This window comes from Dromiciops gliroides, chromosome 4 (genome assembly GCF_019393635.1).
Source record: "Dromiciops gliroides isolate mDroGli1 chromosome 4, mDroGli1.pri, whole genome shotgun sequence".
NCBI lineage: Eukaryota > Metazoa > Chordata > Mammalia > Microbiotheria > Microbiotheriidae > Dromiciops > Dromiciops gliroides.
Window position 1 is genome coordinate 414,242,750 of NC_057864.1, and position 20,745 is coordinate 414,263,494.

The window sequence follows — 20,745 nt, forward strand, 5'->3', positions numbered from 1 at the left end:
GTCAAGGTGAAAAGGTGATGAGCAAAGAAGTTGGAAACACACCCTAACAAAATTTGAGAAGAGAGCAATTTCAGTGATCTAGCTAGCATTTGCACTGCCTCAGCCCATTCAATTGTAAGCCCTCGGAGGGCAGGATCTATCCTTATGTTCTTCTGCATTTCCCCATCAGGCAATACAATGCCTTAGACAAAGGAGGTGTTCTATTATTAATATTAATAGCAACAATACATATCATCTATATACGGTCTTAAGGTTTACAAGGTGCTTTACATGTATCATTTGATCCCTCATGGAATTTTGAGACTAAGAGCTATTATTTTCCCTGTTTTATTTATGAGAAAACTGATGCCAAGAAAGGTTAAATGACTTGCTCTGAGTCACAGTTGCTTGCATGTTTGGGGCCGGAACTGAACTCAGATTTCCCCCTTTCTATCCACCATGCTGCCCAGCTGTCTGGTGGAATGAGTGTATGAATTAGAAATGTTTGCTCCTTTGGCCTAAATGACTTTTCATCCTCCTCTCAGATAGATTTAGGGTCAAATAATTTTAGAACTCAAAGGATATCAGAAATTATCTATGTTAACCTCCCCCCCCCCACTCCATTTTACAAATAGAGAAACCAAGGCCAAAAGGATAATAAATCAAAATACCATACTTGCAAGGTCCAAGTCAAGACGTACAACCTCCATGAAGACTTCCTTGACAAAAATCACCCTGCAATATTCTTTCCTTTCGTTTTAAATTTCCCAAACCTTGACTATATTAACTGTCATACTATCCAGGATTTCCTTATATGTTACCTAAGAATTGAATTCTAGCACTTTCATAATGTCTTAACTGTAATTAGACTGTAAACTATTTGTAGGACTTTTTCCCTGCCTTCCCTGTATCACTGTTAACAACAGTAGGTGGTTCATAAATGTTTGCTAAATTAAATGAACCTGATGCTAAGAGAAAACACGGTATCATGGACTAAGCAATCAATAAAAGTTATCTGAATTCTTATCTTAATTCTGTTTCCATATCTACAAAACAAATACTCACTTGGATGCAGGAATAGTGTGATGAGAATGACTGATTGCATTAATATGAAAGAAATATTTAAATTTAAAGCCCCATATATACCCAGAGAGTGAGAACGTGTGTTTGGCTGCCTATCTTTTCCCTGGTTGTAGGCAGGCACCTGAAGGAAGTCAGTAAACCTACACAATCTAGGGCAGTCCCCTGGCACTGAATCACCTGCAGCAACTTTCACCTATCAGATTGCTAAAGGAGTTCAGCTGTGTTTGTGGGCTGATTGACTACAGCCCAGTTTGAAACATGTCCTAGAATGCTTCTTGTCAATACTTCAGATTTTTAATTTTTTTTAATTTAAAATAAATAGAAAATATTTTCATCTCTGAATCATTATAATACAATGATTATACTTTAAACTAATAATTCTCTTTTTACTTTGATTCTGTAGATACTCATATATGTATACAGTTTGCTGGCACCTTCAAGGGTTTCACAGAATCTCAGAGCCAGAGAAGCCATCTAGTCCAACCTTAACTGAACAAGATCTTGTTTGTCTATGGTCTACCAGACAAGGGGCTACATGATACTTGCTTAAAGACTTCCAGCAAAGGGAAACCTTTGGACTTTTCCAAACTTCTCCATGGGAAAAGAGAGTTAACTGTCAAATGCAGAAAGATGAAAGAGGATGAAAACAAAGAAAATGAATGAAATGAAAAGGTCACTCATTGTTAAGTTGTAGAAAAGACTTCCAATAGAGTGACCAGGATAGAAGTCAAGTGCATTGTCTCAAACAGTGGAGGGATGATGTCGTGAAGAGGTGTAAATGCCCATGAAGGTAACTCCCCTTCCTACAAGTTAGTAGTAGTAAAAGGGAAGAAATATATACTGCCAGTCTGGTAAGGTGACAGTTGTTTTAGGTGTTGCTGTTCTCAGCCCAGGAGAGACATAAGCATGTTTTTAGGCAAAAGGGAAAGACCCCACAGAAATGGAACAAGATCTCAGGGGAGGTGGAATATGTATCAAACTTATATCATACTTCATCAAAATAGAAAATATGAGATTTTCTTGACTGATATTAAATTACTCTAATACTTTTGCATGAGTCACGCTGCCCTCAGAATCAAGAAGCCCTGGGTTCAAGTCACCTCTGGCCACACTGGCTGAGTCATGTTTCCCAAGTCTTTTAGCCTCGAAGTGTATGCAGGCGATTCGAAAATTACTAGGACGAAGAGAGCACATTGACAGCAGAAGAGCTTCCTCATTTAGAATTCCCCACATCAAAGAAATCACAAGTCTAGTTTAAAAAACAACTTACTTATCTATGAAATACCTTCATATTCACAGTCAGTATTCAGTCTGGAAAACAATTTTGCCCAATTCCTTCCCTACAGATAGATCTTTACACTTTAGTCAAAAAATGACAATTTATCTACTGAAAGATTCCATTTTAAATAACATCTCATTTGAGCACTTACGTATTTGTCCTCTGATCCGCAGGCTATGTATCGTCCACAAGGGCTTATGGAAATTCCACAGGGATGGCAGCGGTTGAGATGTCCTTCAAAACGGCGTTCACACCTACAAAGGGAAACAGAAACACTGAAAATACTGAAGTTCAGAATAAAGATTAATAACTTAAATTGAATAATAACATGATAAAGTTAAAAATAAAGTTTAATAAAGTTATGACTAAAGAAAGAAACTAAGCAGCTGTTTTCCATTTCTACAGAGAAGGAAGAACTTTTTGATAGTAAAGATGATTAGGAATGTGTTACCCTAAAGATTTTTTTCTTAAAAAGATAGTTTTCTGGGGCAGCTAGGTAGTACAATGGATAGAGAACTGGCCCTGAATTCAGGAGGACCTGAGTTCCAATCTGGCTTGAGACACTTGACACTTACTAGCTGTGTGACCCTGGGCAAGTCACTCATCCCCAATTGCCTCACCAAAAAAAAAAAAAAAAAAAAACATTTTCTGGCAGCTAGGTGGCACCGTGGATAGAATGTCAGGCTTGGAGTCAGGAAGACTCATCTTTCTGAGTTCAAATCTGGTCTCAGACACTTACTAGCTGTGTGACTCTGGGCAAGTTGCTTAACCCTGTTTGCCTCAGTTGCCTCATCTGTAAAATGAGCTGGAGAAGGAAATGGCAAACCCCTCCAGTATTTTTGCCAAGAAAACCCCAAATGGGATCACAAAGAGTTGGACACAACCGAAATAATTAAATAACAACAAAATAATTTTCTATCTCAAATAATTTAGGCAAATGACTCATAAGCTTTTAGACTTGCTAAATTCAAATGAAATATCACTAGTTTCATTTCACAACCCTATTCACAGAAATGCTTTATAGTGTTTATTTAAAACATTCTAGTGAAATCAATTCAACTTCTGGGGGATAGTGAAATGGATATAATAACCTGTTAGGGTCCTTTTCAATGAATCAATCAACTACTTTCTGAAAGCTCATTTCCTAAAGCTGTGGTTAATACTCTGCTAAGTATAGTACCATAGGTGATATTTAAGATGCATAAAATGTTAAATTTGCCCTCAAGTTTCCCTAAGTTGTGTTTAACCATGACAATTTAGCCAAGCTTGATTTATCTACCACATAGGCCACTAAATGACATGTTAGATAGAGCATTGGAACTGGAGTTAGAAAGATGAGTTCAAATATTGCCTCTCAAATGCTCACTAGCTCGGCATGGCCCTGGGCAAGTCACAACCTTCATCTGCCTCAGTTTTCTTATCTGCAAAATGGGAAGAATAATAGCACCTACTGTGATGTTTAAAATCTATATTGTGTGATCGCCTTAAATTAGAAGCTTCAGCACCAGTCCTTGGGCATTAAACATTTATTAAAGCATACAGGTATTAACACATGGAGTTCAGAAAGTTAAGAAAAGGCCTATCTAGCCTAGAGTTCCAGCCTGGTTGGGTTCTTCCTCTAGTCCTCTGCCAAGAGCCTGCTTCAATCAAGAACTCTCCAGGAAGCTGATTGTGGAAGCTTTTTATAGGTCTGGAATAGAGGTGGTCCTTACACACTTCTTCAACCTGATTGGTTGGTGTCATCCAAATCCATTGGTTTTGAAGGTGTTCTCAAGTTGAGTTCACAGTCTAGATTCTGAGAACAATACCTTCTTAAGGGTTAGCCAGGTGTGATTACAATCCAGTTAACTTGAAGTAGGCTAATCAGCAGTCAATCACTCTCACTTGATTCAATCAATCTAGATTAATCTCCAGGTAGGTCTTTGAGTATCTGCTAAATCCCATTATTTTATCACACTACCTTCCAAGGTTGTTGTGAAGATAAAATGAGATAATATATTTATTGCTCTCTGCAAACTTTAAAGTACTATACAAATGTTAGCTATCATTATTATTAATTATTATGTGACTAGGGGAAGGGAAAGGAATAAGAATTAATTGTCTACTATGTGATAGGCACTCTGCTTTAGAAATATTTCACTTTACAAATCTCTGCTTTACAAATATCTCACTTGAGCCTCACAACCATCCTGTGAGGTAGATTACTGCAGAGGAATTTTTAAATATTAATTAAGGCGGGGCAGCTAGGTGGTGCAGTGGATAAAGCACCAGCCCTAGATTCAGGAGCAATCTTGGTCAACTCAGACCATCAGTGGCTATGACACATACCTCAAATATCATAATAGGTAACATTTCAGCCTGATCTAAAAGCCATGTAGCTGCAGTCCAGTATCTACTTCTCAAAAAATCTCATCCTACATCTTAGATCAAGAACTGAAAGTTGCCTATCAGAGTGGCAAATCAGAGGCCAAGCCACTCATTTTATAGATGAGGAAACTGAGACATAGAAAGCTAAGTGATTTGAGCAAAGTCATATAAGAAGGAAATGGCAGAACCAAGATTCAAACCCAGGCTATGTGACGCCAAGTTCATAACTTATTTTTCCTTTGCAGCACTGCAAATTAGATCAAATGAAAAAGAAAGTTTGTGGCCATGAAAGCTTACATTCGGGGGCAGCTAGGTGGTACAGTGGATAAAGCACCAGCCCTGGATTCAAGAGGACCTGAGTTCAAATCCGGCCTCAGACACTTGACAGTGTCTGATACTGGCAGAGTTTGGACTTCCCTCAATTACAACCCTGTGACTAGCTGTGTGACTCTCAGCAAGTCACTTAACTCTCATTTCCCTGCAAAAACAAAAAAAAAAAGAAAGAAGAGTACCTCAACCTAGAAACCCAGAAAAATTTCCAACACAACAAACCATATCCATTGGCCATTCTAATTTAGTCAGTTATACTTTAATATGTCAGTCTTGAGCTCAGAATAACTTCACCAATGCTGTCTCACCTAAGTATAAGTCCTACCTGAAGCAGTCATATCCATGAGGATTGAGTTTAGAGTGGATCTCATGAGTCTGCCCTTGTCCTAATACTGTTCAACATTTACATCACTGACATTTTTATCAAAAAGTTGTATAAAAGCATATATATGTTGGCAATTTAACATGCTGATGACACAAAGCTGAAAAGGCTATCTAGTACACTAGATGGTAGAGTCAAGCACCAAGACTAGAATTATAGGCTAAACATAATTAAATAAAGTCTGATTTGGACAAAGGTAAAGTCCTACCCTTGGAATTAAAAAAAAAATCCATTGCACAAATGCCACCTGGAGAAGGCATGTCTAGACAACACTTTGTGTGGGGAAGGGTCTTAGTGGACTGCAAGTTCAACAGACATCAGTACTGTGACATGACAGACACAAAAGTGTGATCCAAGGTGAAGAATTAATTAATGCTTGCTGGGTTCATTGAAACAGTGCTCAAAACAAAAAAGAAGACAGTTCTGCTGGACCCTGCCCTCCCCAGACAACAGCTGGAGGACTAGGTTTAATCTGAGGCACCACATTTTAGGTCAGAAATTGACTAGCTGAAGTGACTCTAGGAGATGACCAGAGTTAGTAAAGGGACTGAAAAACTGTAGAATATATAGATTATTTGTTAGAACGAATATAATGGCTGTCTTCAAGTATTGGAACCACTGCCATATGGAAGAGAGATCAGACTTGTTCTGCTTAACCCCAGAGGATAGAAATAGGAGAGATCAATGGGATTTTCAGTAAGGTACAATTAGATTTGAGGTAAGGGAAAACTTTCTAAAAATTAGAACTCTTGGGTGCAGCTAGGTGGCACAGTGGATAAAGCACTAGCCTTGGATTCAGGAGGACCCGAGTTCAAAGACGGCCTCAGACACTTAACACTTACTAGCTGTGTGACCCTAGGCAAGTCACTTAACCCCAGTTGCCTCACCAAAAAACAAAACAAAACAAAACCTTTTCTTACAAGAAGTGAGTTCCTCATAACTAGAGGTCTTCATTTGGAAGATGGATTATTAGTTGTAGAATGGATTCCTGGATGGGATAGACTAGAAACAGGGCTTCTTAAAATTTTTCCACTTGCAATCCCTTTTCACCGGAGAAATTTTTGCATGAGCCAGGTTTATATGTATAAGGTTTACATAACCTTTTACTGTTGCCAAATTTTTGGTGACCCCCACATTCAGTTATGCAACCCCATATGCAGTTACAACTCACAGATTTTTCCACGGCTTTCTCTGTTTAAACTATGGCAACATTCATTTCAGCCACTTCAGCCCAGTCAGTATACAATACTCCATGACCTATAAGTTCTTGAGTCAAGAGGCACAGGAAGACATACAGTCTATGAAGACATGTAATTAATATGCCTGAATCAAGAACCAGACCTAGCATCCCAAAGGTTTCTTGAAACCTCTTTTAACTTCCCAATGTTAATAAATGGAATGAGAGTTCTTGAGGGAAAAAAATTTTTAAAAGAAATGGGAGCTATGGAAGAAAGAATTAGAAATAGAACTACGAGCTTGGCACAAGAGATTAAAAACTTTACCTAAGCAACAAACTCCCTGAAAATTAGAATGGACCAAACAGCAGCCAATGATTCTATGAATCAATAAGAAATATTAAAACAAAGTCAAAAGAGTGAAAAAAATAAAAGAAACTGTAAAGTATCTCACAGAACAAACAACTGACCTGAAAAGCAGATGGAAGAGGAAAAAAAAAATCATTGGACTACCTGAATTCCATGATTTATAAAAGGAGGGTGGGGTAGACATCATATTTCAAGAAATCTTAAAAAAAAAAAACTTTCCAGATCTCTTAGAACCAGAAGGCGAAATATAAATAGAAAAAATTCAGCAGACACCTCCTGAAAGAAGCCCCAAAATGAAAACTCCCAGGAACATCACAGCCAAATCCAGAGCTTTCAGGTCAAAGATAAAATGCTTTCTATTGTAAGAAGCCAGAAAGAAAGAGTTCAAGTACCAAGGAGCCACAGTCTAGATCACACACAATAGCCACCACTATAAAGGAGTAGAGATCTTATAATGGAATAGCATTTATATAGTACCTATTAGGTACTAGACACTGTGCTAAATGCTTTACAAATATTTTCTTATTTGATTCTCACAACAACCCTACAAAATAGGTGCTGTTATCTTCCAGAAGGTAAAGGATATGGGCCTATAGCCAAAAATAACTTATCTAGCAAAACTAAGTATAATGCCACAGTGGGCTAAATGGACCTTGAATGAAATAGAGGATTTTCAGGGCAGCTGGGTGGTGCAGTGAATAAAGCACCAGCCCATGACAAGGAAGACCTGAGTTCAAATCTGACCTCATATACTTAACACTTACTAGCTGTGTGACCCTGGGCAAGTCACTTAACCTTAATTGCCCCACAAAACAAAACAAAAAGAAAAGAAAAGAAATGGAGGATTTTCAAGCATTCCTAGGGGGAAGAGAAAAAAAAGAAGAGCAGAAACAGAGAGAAATTTTGAAGTTCAAATATAGGAATGAAAAAGAACATAAAAAAGTAAATATGGGGGGCGGCTAGGTGGCACAGTGGATAAAGCACTGGCCCTGGATTCAGGAGTACCTGAGTTCAAATACGGCCTCAGACACTTGACACTTACCAGCTATGTGACCCTGGGAAAGTCACTTAACCCCCACTACCCCGAAAAAAAAAAAGTAAATATAAATGAACAATGATAAAGGACTCAACAAGGATAACCTACTTAAGTTCAAATATGGGGAGATTCATGCGTCCACTCTGAATCATCATCAAGGTCCATAGAGAGAATCTAATTAGATGCATTGATCTTAAAGAAAGAGAGAGAAAGAGGAATAGAATGGATAGGGCATGCAGAGAGTGAAGGAAAAGGACAGTTAGGGAAAACTTTATTACAAGCAGGGTACACAAATAGACATCTATACAAACAACAAGAAAGGGGGTTAAGGAAAACAGGTGATCTGAACTCAAAAGAAGAAATATTAGAGAGAGTTGGGTACAGAAACAAATTTCACTCAGTAAGTAGATAGGAAAGGGAAGAAGGGGAGGAGGTTAGAGGAAGGGTACTTTAAGGGAGGAGGAATGAGTCCTAAGCAAAACATGTTCTGAAAAATGTAAAAAATATATATATTTTTATATCTCTTCTTGAGGTGGCAAAGAATGGGAAGCCTAGGGAGTATCTATAGACTGGGACATGGATAAACAAGTTATGGTATATAAATAGCATGGAATATTATTATGGTGAACTCTTATCAGCTAGAATTCCAGAGGACTAATGAAGAAACAGACTACCTCCCTCCTGATAAGAGATGAAGAAATCAGAATGCATAATGAGCCAAAAAACATTAGACACAAAGTGGACATGTGTTTTGATTGACGATACGTGTTTGTAATGGGTTTTGGTTTTCTTGTGTTCTCATTTCAGGAGGGGGGTAGGGTGAGAGAGTGAGAAGGTTGATTTTGGCTCATGAAATCAAATAAAATATTTTAAAATAATAAAGTAAATTGTGCCACATCCGAAGGTCAGTTGCCCCTACCCTCTTCCCCAAGGGATAAGTCAGTTTTGAATGGACTAGGGCCAACTGTATTGATAGCAGAAAGCTGCCATCTCAAGATAATCAGTATGACTCCTTGAAATTCGCTTTCCTAGATGTAGCCAAATGAGGGAAGGGTGAGGTATTTTATTATGTCCCTCCATTCCAAAGAGCCGGGAGATAACTAAATGGCAACAGTTGATTATATGTCCAAGAATAGCTAAGCAGGTAGATTCCTAATAGATTCTCTAGACTTGGACCAGAAACTCTAGTTAATATTCCATTTTCTGCTATACCTCTTCTCTGCCTTCTATATCAAAATACGTTCTGGGGTAGCTAGGTGGCACAATGGATAAAGCACCAACCTGGATTCAGGAGGACCTGTGTTCAAATTCAGCCTCACACACTTGACACGAGCTGTGTGACCCTGGGCAAGTCACTTAACCCTCATTGCCCTGCCAAAAAAAAAAAATACACTTGTTCTTTACATGGTATACCCAGAACAAAAGCCAAAAAGAAAGAACCTAATATGTCATGGAATAATATATTTAGAATTACAACCCAAAATTCCTACCTTCCCATCAAATTGTGCATCTATAAGTACATCATTCATTTATCCATCCAAAACACACCCTTCCACTCAAACTATAGCTTTTATCTTTACCCAAAGTGAGTTTTGATCTTCATAGTCCTTTGCAACCAACCAAGACAAAGACAGCTTCTTCATTAAATTCCAAGTAGTATGCATAATACATTCTAAAAGGCCAAGACAGCTAATAAGGCTCAGACTGACTCATGGCAATCTCTAGGTAAGTGACTTCAAGTCAATTACAAGATTATTATCTACCAACTATCATCACCTTCCTAACACTCTAAGAAAATGATTATCCATTTTCTAGGACCCATCACTATCACCAAGTTCATCAACTCAGTGATCTACATACCTAGCATTTAGCTCCTAGTTCTACAAATCTTCTATTATCTCATCCAAATTTCTAATTACACCTATACTTCATCTTTTCCTTAGCATTGATTACTATTTCCAATTCCCCTCAACTTTATTGTTGACAAGAATTTTTAAAAATTAGTACCCTACACCCATTCTGCAGAGAGAAAAAATAGCCCTATATGCCTCAATAATCCCTTAGGGAATACCACATTACAGCACAACACAACAAACAATTCTCACAATGATTACCTGAGTCATCAATAAAAGGCTAAATTATGTTCAACATATTTTAAGAAGGCAAATAAGGGGGTGGCTAGGTGGCGCAGTGGATAAAGCACCGGCCCTGGATTCAGGAGTACCTGAGTTCAAATCCAGCCTCAGACACTTACTAGCTGTGTGACCCTGGGCAAGTCACTTAACCCCCATTGCCCCACAAAAAAAAAAAGAAGGCAAATAAGTATATAATATATTCCAGAAAAAATTCCATCAAAAATAATGAAAATGAAAATCATTTTAGAGTAAAACTTTTCTTAAACTAGGGTTGAGCTTACTGGGTTCAACCCTAGGTTCAATTCAAGGGAGCCACACCAAATTAAATCTCTTTAACTCATTTTGGATCACCCAAAGTCCTCTCTGAAAAATCTCAACATGTAGCTCAAATATAGATTAGGATACATATTGACTGTATGACCTGGGCAAGTGCCTTAACTTCTAATTTCTATAGGTAACTCTCTAAGACTATAAATTGGAGATAAAGTGCCAATTTGTATCAGTAGAGGGAATTTCCTCATTTAAGGGTTTCCTCTACCAATAAAATCAGAAAAAGTCTCATCCCAGACCCAATAGATGTTGTCTAGGTCTGGAGCTAGGGAGGTCACTCAATGATTGATGGACATAGTGGCATTTGAACTAAGTTTTGAAGACTGTTTAAAGGAATTAGGGATATTTAACCTAGAGAAGAGAAAACTAAAGAAGACTATGTTGGCTATGATCTACCATTTGAAGGACTTCCATGTCAGCTTGTTCTGTTGGCCACAGAGAGAACAGAAGCAATGGATGGATGTTGCAAAGAGGTCAGTTAGGCTTGATGTCAGTAAAAGAAATAAATTTTAAAACCATCCCCAATCATTAAAGCTGTTCAAAAAATTAATGGGACTGACTTTAAAAATGGGACTTTCTGAGCAGGGGAATGACATGGTCAAACTTGTGTTAACAGAAATATTACTTTGGTAACTGTGTTGGGGAGAAATTGGACAGAAGAGGCTATAGAAAGACCAATTAGGAAGCTTTTGTAATAGTATAAGTGAGGGCAGCTAGGTGGCGAAGTAGATAGAGCACCAGCCCTGGATTCAGGAGGACCTGAGTTCAAATCCGGCCTCAGACACTTAACACTTACTAGCTGTGTGACCCTGGGCAAGTCACTTAACCCCAAATGCCTCACCAAAAAAACAAAAAGCAAACAAAAACAATAGTATAAGTGAGAGTTGATGATAGCCTCAATGAGGGTGGTGGTTGTTCAAGTGGAGAGGCCAGATTCTAGAAATGATGTGGACATAGAACCAATAGATCTAATAATGGGATGATATGGCAGGGAGGAAAAAAGTAAGGGGTTGAGGATGAGTCTGGGTTTACAAGCCTAGATATCAAGAAGGATGATAGCACGCTCCCCAGAAAGAAGAATTACAAAAAAAAAAAAAAAGATTTCAGGGTAAAAATGATAAATCATGTTTTAGAAATATTGAGTACCTGCTTCCTTTTCCGGTTAAAGCCCTTTTATTTAGATCTTCAAGACTCTAGGAAAACACATTTTTACTCATTTGTAAATGAAAGTATACTTCTTCCCTGGCTAAAAGCCTGTCATTCTTGTCTTTTTAAGTTGGAGTCCAGAAATATATATCCTGTTCTCAGACACCAATTATTAGCCAGTTAGATGTTCACTTTACAAATCTGTCTTGGCAGAAGTATGATGGGGGCCTTTCCCAAAATTTGAGAATTAGAAGGGATCTCAACAGCCACATAGTCTAAGCCATCCATGAAATGAATCCCCATTATAATATACCCCACAAATGGTCATCTGGTCTCTACTTGAAATCCTCCAAGGAGAAGACACCCACTACTTCTGCCCTCCATGGCCAAAAATGAACAAATGTAATCCTTCTTCCACATGATAGCCCTTCAAATAGTTGAACACGGTTGCCATGTCTATCCTGAGTCTTCTCTTCTCCAGGCTAAAAATTCCTAGTTCCTTCAAGAACTCTTCATTCCTATGTTATAGAGTTCAAGGTCACTCTCCATCCTGGCCACCCACCTCTTGAGGTAACTCATTCCATTTTGAATAGCTTTCATTGTTAAGAAGGTAGCCCCATATCTTTCCCAAGACTTCAAAATTTTCATCAATAGTTTGTTTTTTTTCAGATTCCTTCTGGCAATATTAATTGTGCAAATGGGAATAATCATAAATATACAATAGTTATCAGGTTTGATCAATCTTCAAGGATTTTTTGTCATATCCTCTCTATATATAATATTGTGGGAATTACTTAGGACAAAGTAAAATCATTAAATTTCTTGAGCTGTATGATAAATCTTAATACTTTTTACATCCTTAAAAATCTTTTAATATGCAATATGTTCTCTACTTCAAGAACTTTTTTCTCTCAATTCTTTTTTTTTTTTTTTGCAGGGCTATGAGGGTTAAGTGACTTGCTCAGTATAATACAGCTAGTAAGTGTCAAGTGTCTGAGGCCAGATTTAAACTCAGGTCCTTCTGAATTCAGGGCTGGTGCTTTATCCACTGCGCCGCCTTGCTACCCCTCAATAACTTTTTTTCTAATAGGATTCAGGACTGAGTTTACTAACTAAAGGTAAGGAAAACAGCTCAGTGGGGTTTCATCTGGTCAAGGGCAGATCTTTTGGAGTCAGCCCAGTGTTAGGAGAAACACAGATGCATGAGCATTGCTGTCACAAAATGAAAGCATATCAAAATTAATGTTTGTCTCAATTTGCACCCCATCATGTGTCTTTGGAAGACAGTAAACCTATTGTTAATATGAGGCAAAGCAGCCAATGGCAATTCACGAATCACTGACTGCTAAAGCTTGTGAAGATATTAGAGATTATCTAGCCCAATCCCCTCACTTTACAGATGGGGAAAGTGGAAATCAGAAATGCTAAGTAACATGGCCAAGATCACAAAGTGAAACTGGTAGCAAAGTGGAGACTAAAATCCATGAACCTAATGTTTTTTTCTAGTACATTCAGTATATTGTTCACTTTACCACACTGGTTCATTCTTCAACTAACATGCCTTTATTAAGCACCTGATATGTTCCAGACACTTTTCCAGGTACTGGAGAAACAAAGACGTCAAAGGAAGCAATCAGCACTCTCAAAGAGTTTATGTTCTAATAGAGGAGATAAGTACATTCGTAATTTTATAGAGAGGAAATATGAAAATAAATGCAAAGAATTTAAAGGAGATGTAACTAAGGATAGAGGGAGCAAGTACTTAGAGGGATCAAGAAAGGCTTCAATTTTTCTTTTTTTAAAAAAGGTGGTTCTTGAACTGCATTTTGAAATAAGAGAAGAATTCTATGAGGTGGAGGTGAGGACGGAAAGGATTTCAGATATTGAGGATGGCCAGTGGAAAAGAAAAGAGACGAGAGATAAAGTGTTATTAGTGAGGAACAGAGAGATCAGTTTGGCTGGACTATAGAGAGCAGGAAGGTGAGTTATATACAATGAGTCCTGAAAGGTAGGCTGGAGCTAAATTGTGAGGACTTTAAAAGCTTTTTCAAAAAGGTTCATATTTTGTCCTAGAGGCAATAGGGAGCCACTGGAGTTTACTGAGGAGGGAAGTGACACTCTCAGATCTGAACTTAAGAAAAAACATTTGGGTAGCTCTGTGGAGGCTAGACTGAAGTAGGGAAAAACTTGAGGCAGAAAGACCAATTAAGACACTGTTGCAATAATATAGGTGAGAAGTGATGATGAGGGACTAAACAAAGATGGTGGGCTGTATGAGTATAATGAGTTGGATGTGAGTGCGATAATATTCTTGATGGTTTATAGCCAGACATAACCAAATTTTGATTGACAGTTCAAGGAAATTTCAGTGACGTTTTTTATTTTAACCACATTAACATTGGCTCTTATTAAAGAGAAAACAGCTCATTTCTTTTACTTTAGCGATCTTTTTACATTCAAAATACAAATGCTGTTATTTCAACAACTCTTTCAAAAGTTTCTATTTACTTTCGTTGGAATATTCTATTAAAAACCTAAAAAAGAAGTTCAAGGCAATTATTTGGAAGCAAAAATTAAAAAAAAAATCCATACATAGTTAGCATTTAAAGAAAGCCAGAAGGCTTGTGAAGATACTGGTGAAAACTGAGAGGGAGGGGGGATTGTAACTTTTCTATTTTTTAATTCTTACCAACACGCAAATTATCTTTTAAAAAGAATAATATAACAAGGAACACTGCCAAAGAAATTCGGATATTTAAGTTAATTATTTAGAACAATGGTTCTCAAAATGTTTTACTCCCAATGAAATATAATTTTTTGCTGTGAGGAATTAGTAGTTCTCTATGGAACTGCATACACAAACCATTTCAAGTGTAAGTTTCATAGAAATTACAGCACACTTTACAAAACTCCTGGCACTCTAATGGGCCATGGTATAACCTTTGAGAACCACCCATCTTTCACACTGCCTTGTGGATAATCCTCCTAAAGCACCACTCATATCATGTCATCCCTTTACTCAAAATGTTTCATTAAATCTCTATTGACTACTGGATAAAATATTTAACTCATGATTTTACATTTTCAATCATATTTCACCTTCCTACCCTTCATATCCTCTAGATAGTTAAGTCATACAGTCTACCCTAAATCTCCTACTATTTATTCCCTGGCTCTGAGATTTTACTTATGCTGAAATATATGCTGGAACAGACATCCCATTCTCAATCTGTTAAAATCTATCTGTTGAAGTTGCTCCCTTCCTTCTAGGTCCAATGCAGATATAATCTCCAGCAATAAGCCTTCACAGACACCTTCCCTCTAGAGAAAATTCTCTCTCCCTATGCAAATTCTCCATATCATACTGTCTGAGCCATTCCTCTACCACAATTTTCCTTGTTTCATAGTTCTTTGCATGTTTTCCCCCACTGATATAGTTAAACTCTTTAACCACAAAACTTGTGTCATGTTTAACTTTGTACTCCCAGTCTGAGCACAATGACTTCGTTCCAACAAACCAATAACATTTATTATGTGTCTGCTATGTGGCAGGCACCATGCTACATGTGGGTTATATAAAGAAAAACAAAGGCACTCATTGGATATATTTTGAATTAAAATGCAGTTGATGTCATGCCAATAACTGAAAATAATCCTGATAAAAACAAATTGACGACACACATAATTCATCCCCCAAAACGACAACAAACACCAGCTGACACACAACAGCACTGCTATTCTTTAGGTTAGAGTCAATCATCTTTGACTCTTTTCAAACAACCACTATTCCTTCTGTCCTTTCCCTTCCTCATCCTCCAACATACAATTTATCATCAGCTTTTGCCAATATTAAATCTTTCATATTCTTGGATTTCTAAGATCTTAGACAATGGAAGAAAGAACTCAAACATCCACTGAATATATAGAAATTCATTCTACCTTTAAAATTACCTATCTGATATTTCAGATTTTGAATTAACAAGATAGATAGGCAATTCAAAGAGACGCATATATATTCTTCTTTAAAACATACTTATGCTGTTTTAAGTATGGATATTCAATAATAATTATTTTCTAATATTAAAAAAATTGAACTCATATGATATAGGAAGTCTAATATTTCCAAGTTTAAAAAGTGGAACAATGAATACTGTTGCTCTGCTCTCTTTGGATACATACATTTAATACACTGGCCAGATTTTGGTTTAACTGTTTTACCAGTAAGCTACTTTGCTTATTTTAATATTTTAAAAGGAAGAAAAAGATAAGTCATGTGTGAAAAATATTCAACTTTTTTCATTCTTCAAGAATAATACTTAAACCAACTGAGTACAAAAACATAAGAAGGCAAAAGCTTCCAAGCTCAGAAATCCGTAATTTTATTACTCCCTAATATTTGGAACAAGTAATAAAGTCTTGTATTTTGGCTAAATTTTACATGACTTATACAAGTTTAGCAGATTTCTAGAGAAGGAAATTTAAAATTAAAAAATACAAAAGTTCCAAGGTAAAATGAAAAATTCATATTCCCATAAACAAAAGGAAATATCCACTTGGATGTACCTTAATATAGACATAGGGCATATAGGCATACATGAAGTGAACAGAGTGCCAGTACTGGAATCAGGAGGACCTGAATTCAAATATGGCATCAGGCTCTTACTAGCTGTATGACCCTGGGCAAGTTACTTAACCCTGTTTGCCTCAGTTCTTCATCTATAAAATGAGCTGGAGAAGGAAATGGCAAACCACTCCAGTATCTTTGCCAAGAAAACCCCAACTGAAGTCACAGAGTTGGACACCATGAAACGAATGAACAACAACAAAGCACTTACTATGTAGCAGGTACTGTGCTAAGTACTTTATAAGTATAATCTCATTTGATCTTCACAACAACCCTAGAAGGTAAATGCTATCATTATCCTCATTTTACAGTTGAGGAAACTGAGGTAGAGAGATGAAGTGAATTCCCCAGAGTCATAACTATTAAGTATTTGAGGCCAAATTTGAGTCTTCCTGACTCCAGGGCAACTCCTCTATTTCTTGTGCTAGCCAACTGACAATTCACAGAGAACTGAGAAGAAAAATTATTTACCAAGGGTCACAGGTAATTGTGTTTTCCAGTCCAATACTCTTTTGCACCACCAATTAAATTCTAAAATGAAACCAGTCTGAGGAGATCCCTGTTGCTATATAATACCTCTGGGCACATATAGAAAAAAAACTATTACTATCAGGATAACCAAGAGGCTATGGGGGAATGACATGTGGCAATTTTAATGGGACTAAAAGGCAGCTGGCATAGTGGCAAAAGGCACTGGCCTGTGATTCAGAAATCCTGTGTTTTAGCTCTGGCTATACCAGATGTAGCCTGGGAGATAGACAGATAGACACAGTCACACACACAGATATAGACACAGATACATACAGACACACACACACACTCACACTTGGGACCTCAATTGCCTCATTTACAAAAAAAAAAAAAAAAACAACACAAACCCTATGGAGCTGGACTGGTGGACGTCTAGAGGCTTTTCCAGCTTTAAAAAAAGAATCTATGAAAAAGAGAAACACATTAAAGCCACATTAAAACATGACTTCAAATAAGTGGCACTGCTGCATAAACCAGAATGACAAGTAAGCTGGCAAGTGACTGAGGTAGTAAAAGCCTCTGCAGACTGTGCAACGAAGACACAAAGATTCAATGCCACATTCTGAAAAAGCAAGCACAAACACAATGATAATAGGCAATATTTATAGTGTCTCGAGTCTATTCTGTTCTGCTTCAAAGGCACTCTAGGTTCCTGAGTATAACTCCACACAACCGCTTTACTTAAGCAGCAGGACAGGGGTACTCGAAGAGTATGGCTGGAGGTGGCCTGCATGGAGCTACAGGTTCCTGAGCAGCCCAAGAGAAGCCAACCGGCCAGCCTCTACGTATCCTCAGAGGAGCCCTTCTCTTCCAACTGTCCACCCACCTAAGGACCTACAGCTGCCTCTAGGCAGAAAAGTTCCTTATCAGATGCATAAGACCCTCACAACCCACCTTTTTTTTTTCTTTTTAACCCTCTAGTCCACACCCAACCATTTTTTCCCTAATTCATTCTCAGTTCAAAGATCATCCTCCTAGAATATGTAGGTCGTTGATGCCCAGTTGGCTGATTTTTCCAGGCTAAAGGACAATTACAGGTTGACCACAAGACACTGTGCCAGCAGCAGTGGTGGGGTTTTTAATCAGCTTCCAATTACTGAGGACTCACAGTTAACTCTCTTCAAGCCTATTATACGTGTAAACAGAAAATTAAAATGGTTTCTTATTTTATTCTGTCACATCTATAACATGAACAGATATATGCAAAGTTATATACATACACTTTAACTTTGTGTTATGTAATCTCAACTGACCCCTGACTGCGGCACAGTAATCCTTTTACCCATTCCTAATGAATTCTCAGTTCCATTCATCATAACACCTGTTCCAAACTTTGCTTTCAAACCTCCTATACCACCCTCTGTACACTCTCAGGACCGGCTGATGGCCCTGTCTCATACTTTACCAAAAAATTCAAGAATGTTCATCTTGAGCTCCCTCTTCTCTTTTCATCCTACACACTCTAGATATCTTCTACCACTATATCTGTTGTTCCAATCTGATAAAGAAGTAACTCTTTTCTTCAACAAGGCCAACCCCTTTAATGCACCCTGAATCTCATCCTTTCCATCTCCTTACTCTCCAAAAGATTGTCCCCATTACCATACCAATTAGCTAGATGAAAATGCATCTAAGTGGCTTAATGTTTAGAGCCCAGGACTTGAATCCAGAAGACCTGAGTTCAAATCTGGTTTCAGACACTTATTAGCTATGTAACTCTGGGCAAATCACTTAACCTCTGCCTCAGATTCTTTACGTATAAAATGTGGATAATCATTGCTCCCATCTCCTACGGTTATTGTGAAGATCAACTTAGTTAACATATGTAAAGCACTATAGAAATGCTAGCTGTTAATACCATTCTTCACCACCACCATCAGGAGAATAAGCCATGTATGCCTGGCTGGACAGAAGATATGAGTAACTACTCAGACAAGAATGAGAAATATCTGTTCAAACAGTCCCACAAATCTACCACAAGTTTTTACCTTCCAGGAGAGTATAGCAAAGATGATAGATTACCATTTGTTATAGTATGCGTTAATCAACGTTTATGAGTCTTTCGTGTTTTAACCATTCTTTTGTAATAAAGGAAATAAACAACCATCCTATACCCAATACCTGCCAGTTTGCACACTGAATAACATTTCCAAAAGGAATACTATTATCCCTTTGGTGAATACACACCTAATGTTTATTTAATCTGTCTCCCCTAGAAGTCGGGGATAGGAGTATCATGAGCCAGAGAGTTTGAGAAAAGCCTGACTTCCCCTTCTTGGGGTCAGGCTCCCCAGAACTGAATCCAGGTCCACCTGCACTAGGTTCATGCCTGATTATAGGAGAGGGTGCCTCCCCCCTGCCCCAGATGATATCTTCATTATAAACATTAAACATTTTAATATGTTCAATTTAGCAGAGAATTGCTCTTTTCTCCACCAAATGTTCAATTCTTTGCCCAATTAAATATCCATAACCAGATTTAGCCTTGTCATTTCTTCCTTCCAAAATGTACACACTTGCTGGCACTCCCATATTCAATATACAAGTGTGCCTTTCATCCTTTTTATAGTTCATGTATTTTTCTGAAACCACAATTCTTGAGCCTTAGATGTATTCAACAGATTCTAGGAAGGATTTCCTATTAAAGGAAAAAGGTTCTCTAAAATTCTAAGTTTTTATTAGAATTGTTCATAATTTTACTCTGGCTTTGAGGTTACTCAGAGCTCGCTCTTTCTAAATTCATTCAATTCTCTGAAAATGGAAGCTATTTGTTAAGGCAAAGTATTTATATTTATTAAATATCAAATCCCCTTTTTAAAAAGGTGACTAAGAATCTCCTCATAAGATTCACTTGATTTACTTTAGCTCCTATTGACTTATAGGATCTTTTAACCATAAGTTTCTTTTTAACCCAAATTAAATTACTTTAATGTAACAATGTCTAATGCCATGAATGTAATCCTTAAAATGTGCCTTATTAGCAATGGCAGGGTTTTATTATATAACCCAGCATTTCTTTTTCTTTAATCCAACAAACATTTACCAAGCATCTAATGTAGCCAGAGAAATGTTTCTTCTTTTAATTCAGGTTTTTCAAAAATATCCAAAGAAAGAAAATATGATTTTATAAATCTATGGAAACCAAGTTTTTAGGTTTTTTTTAAGGCAATAGCCTTGCCTATAGCCTGACAGAATGCCTACATTCTAATTTTGAGGCAGAAGGTACAAACCTTCTTGCATCCAAAGCTGTACTTTTTTTTACTGAATTTTAAAGAACATCAGCAGATCCATGCACTAATTGAATGAAGCATTAACTTCTTGTTGCTGCTGTTGCTGCTGTTCCTGCTGTTGTTGCATCATTTCACTTGTGTCCAACTCTTCATGACCCCATTTGGGTTTTTTGTTTGTTTGTTTTGGTGGAGCAATGAGGGTTAAGTGACTTGTCCAGGGTCATACAGCTAATAAGTGTCAAGTGTCTAAGGCCAGATTTGAAATCAAGTCCTCCTGAATCCAGGGCCGGTACTTTATCCACTGTACTACCTAGCTGCCCCTGGGGTTTTCTTGGCAAAGATACTGGAGTAATTTGCCATTTATACCTCTAGCTCATTTTACAAGTGAGGAAACGGAGGCAAACAGAGTTAAGCAACTTACCCAAGGTCACACTGCTAATAAGTATTGGAAACCAGATTTGACATCAGGAAGATCAGTCTCCCTGACTCCAGGCCTGGCACTCTATCTACTGTGCCACCTAGCTGCTAACTTTTTGGGGGGGTGGGGCAATGAGGGTTAAGTGACTTGCCCAGGATCACACGGCTAGTAAGCGTCAATTGTCTGAGGCTGGATTTGAACTCAGGTCCTCCTGAATCCAGGGCCAGTGCTTTATCCACTGAGCCACCTAGCTACCCCCCTAGCTGCTAACTTTTAAATATGACTCAGTGAAGTTGACAAAACTTAAGCAATACCATTGATAGATTTTGAT

At 37.6% G+C, this 20,745-nt stretch overlaps 1 protein-coding gene across 1 annotated transcript in view; it reads right to left on the reverse strand.

The window, feature by feature from the left end:
• The window catches only part of WDR27 (WD repeat domain 27), a 164,267-nt gene that overhangs the window by 51,358 nt on the left and 92,164 nt on the right, over positions 1 to 20,745 (reverse strand). The window contains exon 24 of the mRNA XM_044003517.1: positions 2,493 to 2,595. Within this exon, the coding sequence (XP_043859452.1) occupies positions 2,493 to 2,595 (103 nt within the window). The remainder of the gene's footprint in view (positions 1 to 2,492; positions 2,596 to 20,745) is intronic.